At 40.0% G+C, this 15,578-nt stretch overlaps 1 protein-coding gene across 2 annotated transcripts in view; it reads right to left on the reverse strand.

The window, feature by feature from the left end:
- Window positions 1–418: 418 nt before the first annotated feature.
- marf1 (meiosis regulator and mRNA stability factor 1) overlaps window positions 419–15,578 on the reverse strand; it is a 43,024-nt gene continuing 27,864 nt past the window's right edge. The window contains exons 18-27 of one of the 2 annotated variants that reach the window (XM_078559141.1): window positions 14,804–14,937; window positions 13,417–13,619; window positions 11,344–11,571; window positions 11,019–11,249; window positions 8,391–8,603; window positions 6,871–6,931; window positions 6,204–6,347; window positions 4,501–4,671; window positions 2,495–2,683; window positions 419–2,081 (exon numbers count right to left, since the gene is read on the reverse strand). In XM_078559141.1, the coding sequence (XP_078415267.1) occupies window positions 1,969–2,081; window positions 2,495–2,683; window positions 4,501–4,671; window positions 6,204–6,347; window positions 6,871–6,931; window positions 8,391–8,603; window positions 11,019–11,249; window positions 11,344–11,571; window positions 13,417–13,619; window positions 14,804–14,937 (1,687 nt within the window). In that variant the 3' untranslated portion in view covers window positions 419–1,968. Of the gene's footprint in view, window positions 2,082–2,295; window positions 2,684–4,500; window positions 4,672–6,203; window positions 6,348–6,870; window positions 6,932–8,390; window positions 8,604–11,018; window positions 11,250–11,343; window positions 11,572–13,416; window positions 13,620–14,803; window positions 14,938–15,578 lie in introns of those variants that run through there. The other variant, XM_078559140.1, reaches the window with a different exon arrangement.

The following is a 15,578-nucleotide window of genomic DNA, read 5'->3' on the forward strand; positions in this document are numbered from 1 at the left end:
TGCAAGCATCTAATGGCTTGGAGCTCTGACTACTGCCATTATGAAAACTTAAACATCCTCTATTCTCCCTTGGATACGCCCCATTTCTGCAATTTTAGTTTAAGGCGTGATATCCATTCTTTCAACACAAAAAAGGCCTGGATTTTGCTCTGTCCTTCACCTCACTGACAGTTCCTCAAAAACTATTTATGGACTTGTCAGCAAAGATTTCTGGTACTCCAGCGTGGTGCCCTGTACAGGGCAGTCTGTCGCATGTATAAACTGTTTAAAATACAGAATGCATTACAAGTGAGAAAATAATACCTCGAGCTGTCTTCCTACAAAATTCTCCAGAGATTTCAGCCAATCATGTTTAATCTACCCATCTCTTCCGAATAATGTGCAAATTTAAACCAAAATGAAGGACAAACACAGGAAATATGCTTGCTGTAAAATTTTATTCATGGCAAAATAAATTTGGTCCCAAACAGAGGCAGCCAGCATTGATAATCCATTTTCTTGTTCTATTTTTGTTGAAAATTCAGAGAGGAAACAAAGCAGGAGCCCTTGTCATATTTCAGATATATCCAATATTTAGTCAACATAATAATGTTCAAAGCCCTCAAATAAATGCATCTCTACTAGTTTACATCAGTTGTACAAGGTCTGTTACTCAAACCAGCCTAGAGATTACCAACACAAATTTATGCAGATCTGCATATTTAAGCCACCATTTCAGAACAAGTACTAACATATTGTGGGTTTTAGACATCACAAAACCAGAAACCTATTATACGAGACTTGAATGGCTTGTAATAAATCAGAATATTTCTGTTCCTCTTTGATGTTCCAAGCAGGAACTATTAAAAAGGTGTTTAGCAATAGTTACTGCACATTAACTTCTTTAGCATCTAAATTGCCACCATTTGATAAGATTTTTAAAAAAATCTATATGTACTAACACCTCGTTCAAGTCTTCAACATTTGAGCTCCAGTTTTAACTTAGAACAGATTTTTCCATAGAATTGTTCAATTTATCCTTTTGCTACTTTCTAATATTTCTGAAGGTAATATTTTCAATGTTTATGCACATTATAAACCTGCATGGTCACAAATGCAAGTCTGTAGAGAAAGATAGTTTCAGCAATTACACATTTTACTAACAAACAATCTCTGGCACAAGTGGAGAATTTTTTTTTCAAAAATAGGTTATTATAAAAGTGTGTTCTCTGGCAAATACAACCCATTGTAAAAGCCAGGTTCTGTCCGGAAGGCCCTTAATGGGCCTACTGCCACACAGTACTAAATCCTTCTAACCTTGTCCAAGGTCATCACACTGGCACTACAGTCACCAACTCTGACACTTAAAACTTCCCAATAGTAACCACTCAAAACACAATGGAATAAAAGCAGTTCACATTAAAACAACAATCTTCTGCAACTGTTAGTTTATGTACACAGCTCCCCAATGAAACATGGCTTAAAAAAAAACAAGGTTTGACAACAAAACCTTGACATTTCCACACTTTCAAGGGGAAATTCAGCTCCATTAACTGTCAAGTGGGAATGATAGCTTTTAAACAGTTTTCCTTACCTGACCTATGACCTGTGATTTATGCAATACATGCATATTTCACAATGAACTCCCAATTCTGCACTAGTGCCACTCACATTAGACTGGAGACACACCATAAGTGTAGCAGATTGCTAAGGCAATGGTGAATTCAATTTCTAGATATAATTCATGAAGACAAGATTACAGATAACTGATTAAACCAACTTGCAGTAAAAACTCGGCATAAACATTATGGGAAGCCATCACATCCAACAGAATTTGCATTATGAGGAGGTTCTTTAGTTCTACTCTTCAACTACAGGACATTATAAACAACACAACCATTGAATGCAATCTGTTCTTTCTACAGAGAGGTGAACAAAACCAAAGGTTGGATTATAATTACAAGCCATTCAAGTGATATTCAAAACATTTCAACTACACGTGTACAGTTTGATTATACAAGACTTACTGCTGGTCTGTGGGTATTGGATCAAAAAAACCCCAACTACCAGATTCTGAGACATCATGCATTTTGCTGAGAAACCTTAGAAATTGGAGATATGATATGAACAGGCTTTTAGTGCAAGAAAACACGGCTTTGACTTTCTTAAAAACAAAAACCTTGATCAAACATTACAAATTTCTAAATTATAACAAACTATGCACAAATCTTGGAATCTTAATCGCAGCCAGGATAGATCACGGACTACAGCAAATTAGCTCCAGATGCAGATCCAGATTTCTTCATATAATTTTTGTGGCCTTTTTTTAATTAAATATTTTAAATACAGAAGGCGGCGGAGATAAAAAGGTTTTTAATTCTTTGGATTTAGCACTTTGGAATCAATTTTAGTGCTTTAAGTAGTAAAAATCAATCAGTATACAAGCTTGCTCTTAAATTCATTTAAAGATTAATGGGGGATGCCAGTGAGAAATTTGCTGCCAACTTCACTTTACTTCTGGGCTTCTTGATAGGACTGTCAGTCACTTCCACGTGCAGTGACTTGGTTTCATGCACATCCTCAGGTTGACATACAGTAGGAATATTTTCTTTAATCTGGTTAGCAACACTGCCACTGGTAAAAGCCTCTTCGGTCATTGCTGCAGGAAGGACAGTTTTCTCCTCCTCTTTCAAGATCAACATGTCTGTTTGGAAAGTTATACAGCATTACAACACATTTTGAAAACTTGATCATTCCATGTTAAAAGTTGCATTCCACTCCTGGCATTAAAACTTCATATGTCAATTAGCTAGATAATTCAGATAAAGCACCTCCCTGCAACTGACCGGCTACCTTCATACCTAGCCAGTTACTTATTCTTTCATGATGAGGACGTTGCTGGTGAGACCAGCATTTATTGCTCATCCCTAATTGCCCTTGAACTGAGTGCCTTGCTAGGCCACTTTAGAGGGCAGTTAAGGACTAGAGTCACATGTAGGCCAGACCAGGTATGGACAGCAGATTTCCTTCCCTAAAAGAACATTGGTGAACCAGATGGGTTTTTATGACAATGAATGGTAGTTTCATGGTTATCATTACTGAAATTAACTTAACATTGCAGATTTATTAATTGAATTTAAATTCCACCAGCTGCCATGGTGGGATTTGAACCCATGTCCCCAGAGCATTAGCCTGGGCTTCTGGATTACTAATCCAGTGACATTACCAATACCCCAGTCTTCCACCACCCCCAACCACTTATTCCTCACTAATTTACTTTTTTTATTGTACTTCAAATGCTGCAAACTTTAATGGAGTGAAGAGTTCATGCCAAGGTCACCTTCAGACAAATAACTCAATTGACAGCTTGGGTAATAGCTAAAGTTATCACCTGTAATTAGCCCAAATCAAATATGGCAAAACGTGCGTGTCTGACAGAGCACCACTGCAGTCTATCCAATATTGCTGACTGGCAATTACATGGTCATGTGCTTTGAAATCAATCAGTCAATTCCACACAGCAGCCTTTATTTTCACTTCATTCTTAAAGCCACAATTAAATATTAATAATAGGGAATATGAGCACAATCAGGTCTGCACTTGCTTGGTTAGTCTGCTTAGTCAAACCCAAATCTTCCATCTCCTCATTGCAAAACGCTTGCAGGTATTGTGCGCTTTTCAGTCCATAGTTCCCCTTTCCTGAGTGAAGCCAATGAGCTAGATCTGGGAAATCAGTAACTATCTAGCAAATTAAAAACATTGTTTTTACTTGCCTTGAAGCTAAAACTCAAATTTTTAAGTGAAGGAATTACGCTACAAGCAGGCACATCCCATGGAAGTTATAAAGAGAATTGGAGGTAAGTGAGGCAGATGTACACAAAGACAAGAGGAAGATAACAGCAAACAGTAAAGTGATGCAAACTCTTTTTTTGTCCATACAGAGATTTGAGCACAAAATTTAGGCTGATACTTTGGTGCAGTACTAAGGGAGTGCTGCTTTGTTTGAAGTGCTGTCTTTTGGGTGAAACGTTAAACCAAGGCCTTGTCTTCCAAGGTAGGTAGAAAAGATCCCATGGTACTATTTTGAAGAGGAGATCTCTCCCTTGGTGTCCTGGCCAGTATTTATCCCTTGACCAACAAATTACCTGGTTAAGTCTCATTGTTTTGTGGATCTTTGTTGATCCTTGCTGTGTACAAATTAGCTACTACATTGCAAGTAACTACACTTCAAAAATACTTCATTGGCTGTAAAACATTCCAGGATGTCCTGAGATCATGAAAAAGTATTATATGAATGCAAGTTGTGTCTTTTTTCAAAACAGTTGCATCAGGCACTGTAGTGTTATAAGTAATGCAATATTATCCAGTATTAAATAGTATTTTTTACTGCTCATTTAATGAATAATACTTTGAAGGATTATATTAACACATGCTTCATACAGTGGTATGCAGAGTTTTAATCCATTAAATGGAGAAATTGACAGTATCTTAAAAATGAAAAGAAAAAAGTTTGCTCTCAACCTGCAACATTAGGTGATTGTTCCTCAAACCGAATAAGATCAGCGTTTTCAAGAATAACCGGGTCTGGTCTGAGCTGAGGGGATGGCAAACATGATGGGACGGGTCCACACAGCAAGTCAACGGGAGATTGGTTACTAAGGCAGAGAAGCTCTTGTTCAGCCTGGTTTGAACCTATGAAAAGTGATACTTGTTACAGGTTATGCACATTACTGAACATATTTAGCAGTCAATGCCCGATCATGCAATACCTTCACATTAAAATCTTGTTCAAAATGTAAGCTATTGCACAAAAGCTACATTGGAAATCCTGCATCTGCCTACTTGTTGAGTTTACAATAAACAAAATACTACCGTACATTATGAAATGTGGAGTGCAACAACCATCCACTGTTCCGCCAGGGTCACTCAGCTCCCGACTTCATTACAGCCTCGGTTCAAACATGGACAAAAGAGCTGAACTCCTAACGCGAGGTTGGAGCGACTGCCCTCGACATCAAGGTCACATTTGGCATTAAGGAGCCCTAGCAAAACTGGAGTCAATGGGAATCGAGGAAAACTCTCCACTGGTTGGAGTCATACCTAGCACAAATGAAGATGGTTGTAGTTGTTGGAAGTCAGTCATCTCAGCTCCAGGAGTTCCTCAGGGTAGTGTCCTTGGTTCAAACACCTTCAGCTGCTTCACCAATAACCTTCCCTTGGATAAGGTGGGGATGTTCGCTGATGACTGTACAATGTTCAACACCATTTGCGACTCCTCAGATACTGAAGCAGTCCATGTCCAAATGCATAAGAACTGGACAATATTCAGGCTTGGGCTGACAAGTGGCAAGTAACATTTGCACCACACAAGTATCAGACATTGACAATCTCCAACAAGAGAGAGAGAGAGAATCTAACCATCGCCCATGATGTTCAATGGCACTACCATCACTGAATCCCCCACTATCAACATCCTGGAGGTTACCATTGACCAGAGACTGAACCAGACTAGCCATATAAATACTGCAGCTACAAGAGCTGATCAGAGGCTAGGAATCGTGCAATGAGTAACTTACCTCCTGACTGCCCAAAGCCTGTCCACCATCTACAAGGCACAAGTCAGGAGTGTGATGGAATATTCCTCCACTTGCCTGGATGAGTGCAGCTCCCACAACACTCAAGAAGCTTGATTGGCACCCCATCCACAAACATTCACTCCCTCCACCACTGACACAGTAGCAGCAGTGTACACCATCTACAAGATGCACTGCAGGAATTCACCAAGGCTCCTTAGACAGCACCTTGCAAACCCACAACCACTACCATCTAGAAGGCCAAGGGCAGCAGATGGATGGGAACACCACCACCTGGAAATTCCCCTCCAATTTACTCACCATCCTGACTTGGAAACATATCGCCATTCCTTCACTGTCGCTGGGTCAAAATCCTAAAACTCCCTTCCTAAAAACACTGTGGGTGTACCTACACCACATGGACTGAAGCGGTTCAAGGAGGCAGCTCACCACCACCTTCAAGGGCAACTAAGGATGGGCAATAAAGGCTGGCCGAGCCAACGAAGCCCACATCTTGTGAACGAGCAAAAAAAAAAGCATTATACGTCTAAGTCATAATGGAGAGAGTGTTTGAGGGGATGGTATATATAATTCCAGAGCTAGAGGAGAACCAATCGTTGCAACACTGACTACGAAATCTATTATACTTACAGGAGCTGGAAGTTTCAAATTCCTTTGTCTCAGTGTCATTTGAGTTCTTTACAGCCAAGGTTACTGGTCGCTTAGGATCTTCTGGTGTCTGTTCACATTCTTCAACCATGCAAGCAGGAGAACAACAGGCGGAGTTGTTACGAACTGTGGGGGGGGCGTGGGGGAAAAAAATGGCGAGGGGGAGAAGGGAAGTAAAAAAATAAGAGCACGAAACCACGGTTAAAGTTAAAATACCCTGAAAGATTAATTCAGAGCCAAAAAGGGCTATTTAAGTGCACGGCAATAGCATTTATTTAACATTTTATTTAGCTTTCCTGGTCTCTAGAGTTAGCCATTTTCAGGTGAGACAGCTAAAGGACAATTCAACACCCCTAAACTAAGAGGAAAGGAAAAGGAAAAATTAACAGGTTTTGCTTCTCATGATTCCTGCACTTTTTTCCTTCCCTCACCTACCAGTTTAAAAATGCAGAAAGTTTGAACAAATCTTAGCAGATCACCAATTCATAATTGCAAATATGGAAACCCAGGTTTTTATGCTGCTAAAGGTGATTTGGGGCACATAGCATAAATATTTCTCTAATTTTTCCTTTTAACAATTACTGTAGTACCAAAAACGGCAAAGGACTTAAAATGCAGAAAGCCTTGTTAAATTTAAAATAAACGCTACCTTTCATGTCATTTTTTAAAACTACTATTCTTTTGTGTCCATGTCCTTTAATCCAGATAACCTGTTAAAAATGGAAAATATTGTTAAATTAAAACTCCACATATACTATACTAAAAAATTATCTAAAAGGTTTTCCTTGAAATTCTGGCTGACATTTCATGCCATGGGACAATCCAATATGTTGGTCAAAGTTGTATGTTCTTTCATATGGTGTCACTCTTACCAAGATCTAAAGTACAAAAGTGGCAGAATTTGCAATAGCTATCTGCTCAAAACGATTGGATCTCTAGCTCAAAATGAAACAGGCCTCCAGGGACAAAAACAGTTCATGGACCACTCTGCAAAGTTTTGCTTAGAAACTGCATAAAGGTCACTTCACAGTGAGTAGCAAGGCAGGAGACTTTCATTCCATTAAATAAGCTAGTTTTGAACCCATGCCCAGAAGAATGCATTATGACCCATCAACAGAACAACTAGCATGGCTTCATAATGAATGATTGCACTGGCCATTCCACAAAGGCCCACCTCGTGGTCACTGAGTGGGCTTTGCATCCGGCAGCAATTTGAATTCAGTACCCACTACCGGGTCCTGTGATGCCTGAGAAAAATCAAATATAAACTACATTCAAATCATTGTACAAGATGCAAAAAAAAAAGATTGGAAAATATACGAGAACAAACTGAGAATATTAAATTTTTTTTAAAATCTGCAACATTCTCTGAAAATTAATGAGACCTGTCACATTAATTTTTCAGGGCCAGCGCTTTTTCAGCGATTATCATTCACTACGCCATTAAAAACTTAGTTACTGAACATGCCCCAGCTTTTCTAGCCATTTAAAGAATAGTGGATAATTAGCCGAAGTTTGCCTTATGACAGTGACCTCCGTGCAGAGTCCATTAGCGAAAACTACAACAGTGCAACCAGAGGAACAGGGGAACACTGACAGCAACTTGTGGATTTCTACATTTAACTGCACATCTGCAATTAGACCCCTGTACATCACATGCTTTGCTAATTTAGCAAAGAATCTCCAGAACAGGCTATAATAATGTTGCAGATGTAAATGGATGATGATGATTGGGAGACAGCTGAAACATGAATATTAATATTCACCAATAAATCTGTGCCACTGTAAGGATTCGTCGGTCAAGCACTATTTAGTTCTGAAGGCTATTGCCGAATACAATTTGTTAGCACAGTACTTTGCAGTTCTGATGAAACCTTCTATTTACTGGCTAAAAAAGCCAATATATAGATTTTAAAAACTAATTCCCATCCCCAAGATATAGTGAGACACAACAGAAAGGTGGTGAGGGTGCGGGAGAAATTAAAGTTCACGGTTCATTTTATAATATAATGGGTAACTTATGACTGCAACTTTGTTCCACAATCACAGCATGTCCAAAAAAAAAAATCAGCTGGGACTAACACCCAGCAGGTCTATGGAAAGGGTTAAACAAAAAGACTTTCACAGTTTAAGAGCAAGAGCGAACTTGTAACTAATAGGCATTCTTACCTGTGGTATAGCAATAAGAAGATCCTCTATGCTTGCATACCCATATACTTTAGGCTGTAGTACTTCACCTGTATACTTGTGGTAGGTGGAGGGAAATTCAGTCAGGAAAATCTGCTGGTAGTGGTAGGTGTGTAGCAAGGCTCGCACATTCTTAGCAAACTGGTACACTTTGGTAAGTTTCACATATTCTTCTCCTGTGTCATCAGTGAATACCTGTCACCAATTAACCCAAGCGTAAAATTTAATAACGAGCGTTATTCCCCATCTAAATCCTGTTCAAGTTATTGCAACACAGCTAAGAAAACAGAGCAAACTATCATAAGATATCATAGATCTCAAAAGCTAATGAAAATAAATTTTCTCTCTCCCCAAGTGTTATATCCTTGAGGCAGACTCCAGTGGTAGGGAGTATGAACTTTCCCTTTTAAATTCAGTGAAGACCTTTCACATAAACGGCCCTACAATGAGCTGAAATTTATTCTTCTACATGGAAGGGTAGTCGAAGATGTTTATTTCACATGCTACAACAGAATGGCATAGTCCATTCAAAACTAATATAATTATTCAAACTGGAAGAACAAGAAGTTGATTTTGAACATCCACTTCAAAACAAGGTATTGTGCAAACAGCACTTCTACCAGGATTTCCCAGACTTGATTACATCAACTAAAACTTTGACAACATAAAGCAACTAACATTGTGTCGGTGAAGGGGATGTAATTAAAATCAGCACCAGTCTGGCACATCTTGACAGTTCAATGCAGGAGGAAGTTACAAGATCTATGAAATACTCATTGCTCTCTCACTTGTGTAAACTGAAACAATATGTTTGAGGGCTAAGTCTTAAAAATGCATCACATGAAGAAAAACAGAGGGTACTGAGGAAAGTGAAAGTGGGAATTGCAGAGGGACTAATGATAATCTTCCAGTCTTCCTTAGACACAGGGGAGGTGTGCCAGAGGACTGGAGAACTGCAAATATTACACCCTTGTTCAAAAAGGGGTGCAAGGATAAAGCTAGCAACTACAGGCCAGTCAGTTTGGCCTCAAATAGTAGGGAGACTTCTGGAAACTATTTTATATGAGATAAAAATCAATAACCACTTAGCCAAGTGCAGGATCGATTCATCAAGGGAAAATCATGTTTAACTAACTTGGGAGTTTTTTGAGGTGGTAACAGAGAAGATTGATAAAAGAAACACTGTTGATGTAGAGTGTATGGATTTTCAAAAAGCATTTGATACAGTGCCACACAGGCTTGAGCAAAATTCTAGATCATGGAATAAAAGGGAAAGTAGGCACTTGGGTAAGAAATTGCTGAGTGACAGGAAACAGTAGTGATAAATGGTTGTTTTTCAGATTGGAGGAAGGTTTGCAGTGAATTCCCCAGGGGCCAGTGATGGGACCCTTGCTCTTCCTGATATATATTAATGACCTAGACTGTGGTGTGCAGGGCATGATTTCAAAATTTGCAGATGGTAAAGTTCGGAAATGTTGTCAACTGTGATGGGGATAGTCTTGAACTCCAAAAGGACACAGGCATGTTAGTGGATTGTGCAGACAAGTGGCAGATGAAGTTTAATGCAGAGAAGTGTGAGGTGATTAGTTTTGGTAGGGAAGATATGATGAGACATCATAAAATAAAGGGAGAGCCTCTAGAGGTGGTGCAGGAACAGAGGGACCTCAGTGTATACGTACATAGGTCATTGAAGATGGCAGGGCATGTTGAGAGCGCAGTTAATAATGCATATAGTACCTTAGGCTTTATTAATTAGGGGCATTGAGTACAAGAGTAAAGAGGTCATGTTGAACTTGCATGAGACACTATTTAGGCCTCATCTGGAGTACTGCATACAGTTCTGGGCACCATACTTGAGGAAGGATGTGAAGCCATTGGTGAGAGTACAGAGGAGATTCATAAAAATGATTCCCAGGATAAAGAACTGCAGCTATGAAGATAGATTGGAGAGGTTGGGACTGTTTTCCTTGAAGAAAAGAAGGCTGAGAGGAGACTTGATAGAGGTATTTAAAATCCTCTGTATAATCAGGGTAGATAGTGAGAAACTGTTCCCACTCAAGAAACATCAAGAACCAGAGGCCACAGATTCAAAATAATTAGCAAAAGGAGTAAATGTGATGAGAGGAAAGTTTTTTCACCCAGAGGGTGGTTGGAGTCTGGAACAACTTCCTGAAAGGGTGGTGGAGGCAGGTTTGATCAAGGTATTCAAAAGGGAATTGGATTGTTACCTGAAAAGAGCGAATGTGCAAGGTTACGGGGATAAGGCAAGGGAGAGGGGCTAGATGGAATGCTCATTCAGAGAGCCAGTGCAGACTTGATGGGCTGAATGGCCCCCTTCTGCACTGTAAAGAGTGAGTCACGAGGTCAAGGGGATTTCCATATGAATTCCCTCTGACACAGGAAAGGACACACCCACTCTTCAATTTAGACATGGAGTAGATAGGTGTGTATCAGATTATATATAACAAATGTCTTGATGAGGACAGGGTCAGAGGTGAATACGCAGCAATTTCTGTTTGCACTATCACCACATACAAAATAAAAGCGTTGTCATACACTGCCAGAAATAATCTTGTAACAATGCTAGTTAAAGAATCTTAGAATTCATACCTCAACCAGGTAAGGCAAACTCTTCAACAATTCTGTCAAAGACATGAAACCATATTCAGACGGGACAATAGGATTTCCGTATGAAGCATCAAAATGTTTCTTGAGATCGTCGACTTTGAGAAGTGAGACATCATCCAGAGACATCAACAGCACAAGTAGTTGAGCAGTTAGAGTGCGGAGAGACTTCCTGTTTATCAGCTGGAGCTGCTTACCTGCTGGTGTGTTGGCAATCTTTAGGTGGGGGAAAAAAGTTATACTTAAATTAGGAGATGCTGAAATGAAAATTACAATGGGGAAGTCATTATAAAGTAACCATACAACATACCTTTGCAACATGGCAGAGTTTCTGCATAAGCTCTGCAACAGTACTGACATCATAATCTTGAAGGCGCAGAGTATATCCATAAGTGTTGTTATACTCTAGAAGGAAATCCGAAAGTGTCATACAATTGTCCTTTTGTGATCTGAGCAATTTAACAAGCTGGGCCGTCAGTGCTTTAATTTGCTCATTTTCTGTTAAAACAAGGATTTTCTCATCTCCACACTCCAGAACCTGTGGACAATATGATTTGCATGATTTGCATCACAGATCTATAAACATGAGTTCACAAATGCAGTGTGTTTTCTGAAAGTATCATCTCAAAGTAGAACATTTGAGAGTTACATATGCAGCTCTTGAAAAAATGAATTAACAAGGCCAATTTTTTAGCTTATACATTTTACTGGTTGGTCAAAAAAGTATTTGTACTCATTCTAATGTCCTAGGCCCAACCAGCTGCTTCATCAATGACCTTCCCTCCATCATAAGGTCAGAAGTGGGGATGTTCGCTGACGATTGCACAATGTTCAGCACCAATCACGACTCCTCAGATACTGAAGCAGTCCATGCCCATATGCAGCAAGACCTGGTTAACATTCAGGCTTGGGCTTACAGGTGGCAAGCAATATTCTCACCACACAAGTACCAGACAATGACCATCTCTAACAAGAGAGAATCCAACCATCTCCCCATGGAGCACTACCATCACTGAACCCCCCAGTCAACATCCTGGTGTTACCATTGACTAGAAACTGAACTGGACCAGCAATATAAATACTGTGGCTACAAAAGCAGGTCAGAGGCTGGGAATTCTAGAGAGAGTAAACCACCTGACTCCCCAAAGCCAATCCACTATCTACAAGGCACAAGTCAGGAGTGTGATGGAATACTCTCCACTTGCCAGGATGAGTGCAGCTCCAACAACACTCGAAGCTCGATACCATCCAGGACAAAGCAGCCCGCTTGATTGGCACCCTATCCACCACCTCCAACATCCACTCCCTGATCTACAGTAGCAGCAGTGTGTACCATCCACAAGATGCATTGCTGCAACTCTGCAAGGCTCCTTCAACTGCACTTTCCAAACCCATGAACTCGACTATCTAGAAGGACGAATGCAGTAAATGCATGGGAACACCCCCACCTGCAAGTTTCTCTCAAAATCATGCACCATCCTGACATGGAAATATATCGCCGTTCCTTCTCTGTCACTGGGTCAAAATCCTGGAACTCCCTCCCAAACAGCACTGTGGGTGTAACTATACCATATGGACTCCAGTGGTGAAAGGCAGCAGCAGCTCACCACCACCTTCTCAAAGGCAATCAGGGATGGGCAATAAGTGCTGGTCTAGCCAGCAACGCCCACACCCAAATTTTAAAATTACAACATTGTAAGATTGAGGCGTGACCTTATTGAAACAGAGATCCTGAGGGGGCTTGACAGGGTGGATGCTTCCCCTTGTGGGGGAGACTAGAGTGAGGGGACAGAGTTTAAAAATAAGGGGTCTCCCATTTAAGATGGAGATGAGAAATTTCTCTCTCTCCTAAGAGGGCCGTGTGTCTGTGGAACTCTCTTCCCCAGAGAGCAGTGGAGGCAGGATCATTGAATATTTTTAAGGCTGAGGTAGATAGATTCTAGACCAACAAAGGGAGTGCAAGGTTATCAGGGGTAGGTGGGAATGTGGAATTGAGGTCACAATCAGATCAGCCTTGATCTTATTGAATAATGGGGCAGGTTCGAGGGGCCAAAAGGCAACTCCTGCTCCTAATTCATACGCTCGTATGACATTGAGTTCTGTAGCTGCTTGGTATCGCCTTCAGCTTAAACTTCAACACCACATCTACTTTTCAGGAATACTACTTCAGAGAAAGTGAGAATGCTAACTTTATAGATTGATTTTATACTACTGGATATGCATCACAAGCCAGGATGACTTAAAGGGAGCAGTCTTAATTTTAGTTTAACAGCAATGTGAGAACATGGTTTGAATTTCCAAAAACTGTTCAAGTTCTGTTTGAATATCAGTATATTCCTGGCTTACTGCAGTTAGTGTCATGTTCTCATGCCCTTGCACTCACCTGCAGCACATCAGGTATAGCTTCAAACAGGTCCATGAGTTTATTAAATCCATAGTAGGTGAGCTTGCACTGACGTCCAAAGTGGTGATGGTATGCGGGTATAAATTTATTAAAGGGCATACGGCAATGAGATTGATGCCGCAGTAAATCCACAACCTCTTTTGCAAATTGCTTTGTCCTCTCTATTTCTTCTGGAGTACGTTCTAGATTAAAATTCAATAACTTTTCAAGCATTGAACAGAGTTTGCTGGCTTTCAAAAGCATAAAAAGTTAGTCAATAATAACATTAAACCGACAGCATATTCAAGTGAAGCTACAAATAGAAGATCTACAATCTAGAAATGTTCTAGAAACATTAACGAACTGTGATATTACCCATGGCCAACTGAATGAATGCAAGTGTTAAAGGCATCTGTTTACATACAGGATTTCCATTCTAAATGTACATTTAACATTGAAGCTTTTTATGTAAATATGTATGTTAACTTTGTCCTTATGGCACTGGACTGGGAATTCAGAGGTTGTAAATTCAAATCCTACCATGACAAGTTGTGAAACCCAAATTCAATGAATTGGGCAATTTGTGGGCACAATAAAATAATAAAAGTTGCTCGCTGGTTAGTTCACAAATTTCCTTCAGGAAATGGAAAATGCCGCCTCTACTCAGTCCAGCCTACAATCAGCTTCTATGCTCCACTATGTGGTTGACTCATGATGATGTTAGAGCAACCAGGAATGGTAATATATGAAAATCAAAACAGAAAACGTGCACGTATACAATAAAATACATTATGTAGATTAAAACTTCATCATCTGTTAAGGGTAGAAAGGGTCAACTTTTTCTTCATGCCATAAAATGCCCATTATACCTCAAAATCATCCTACTTTTGTTTCCCTCCCCAGCATCCAAAGTCCACATTTCTTTTCCAGAGGAAGGAAAAAAATACCATGGGTGGTGATCTGAAGTGGGCAACTGACGTGTTACCACCCTTCTCTCATCAAGGGATACCACCTTCCCCTGAAAAGGACTATGGCCTCCAAGCAGCCTTTTCACAGGAATACAGCAAGTTGAGAAAACAGCCATGTATCATAACGTACTAGTATTCCAAAATACCATTCCTCACTTTATACTTCATGAAAGCCAACACCAAGCTAACCACCTGCCATGCAAACAGTATGAAGTCCATTTTCAAGGCTTACCCAGCCATGTAAGAAAAGTAAATCTCAGGAGGAGGAATCAAAGTGGTCAGAGACTTGCTACTCTGCATTTACATAGATGACAAAGTTGGTGGAGCAGCTGATTTAACAGTAACTCCATTTTATTTAAATTAAACATGCCAAATAATTCTTATTACAACATATATCAGTTTAAAAAAAAAATCAGCACCTCGCTTTGGGATAGAAATCACAGTATCATCATCTTGTTCTGAAACGCAAATTGTAGTATCTGACATTTCTGAAAGAAGATCAGCCAATTCACACACACCATAGTCTGTGACATTCCAGTCCTTCGAAAAACACCTAACAGAATCAAGACATGTAGAAAATTGAATCCAGTACAGTTTAGCCATCCACACAGTACAAACATTATTTCAACATTGATTGTGCACCGTAATTTAGAATAATTCCATGCAAGACTGTTCAGAGTTACCAACTGCCATACGAGAGTCATTTTAAGTGTCACATAATACACATGGATGCTCAATTGATTTGCTGGTTCCTCTTAAATAGCAAGCACCATGGGCTGATACCTCAGCATCACATGTGGGGCCAGAAGGCCCTCTCTTGCACGTAATTTTGTAAATTGAGACTGTCAAGCACATCCCGAGGAATAGCTTATCCAACAAGGTCTAGGTGCACTGTTCAACAGACCGTCCTTAGAGAATGCTTATACTCCAGCAATGAGTCAACAACAAAAGAGAATTAATAGGTACATGAAAAGAAAAAGGACTGAAACTTTAGCCATCATTCAATGACAAGATTTTTTGTTGTTTCCACCCAGATGAAAATCAGGAATGATCCAGAATACGGAACCCAAATGTGGTACAGAAGGCCCAGCAGGATGGCTAAGGGAACAAATAATTCACTACTGTGCAGAAGATTCTGGTTAGGCTGGGTCAGACAGAGACCACTAGATAGTGGTGCTAGGTGCCAAGATGGAA

This window comes from Cetorhinus maximus, chromosome 15 (assembly GCF_964194155.1).
Source record: "Cetorhinus maximus chromosome 15, sCetMax3.hap1.1, whole genome shotgun sequence".
In the NCBI taxonomy this organism is placed as follows: Eukaryota; Metazoa; Chordata; class Chondrichthyes; order Lamniformes; family Cetorhinidae; genus Cetorhinus; species Cetorhinus maximus.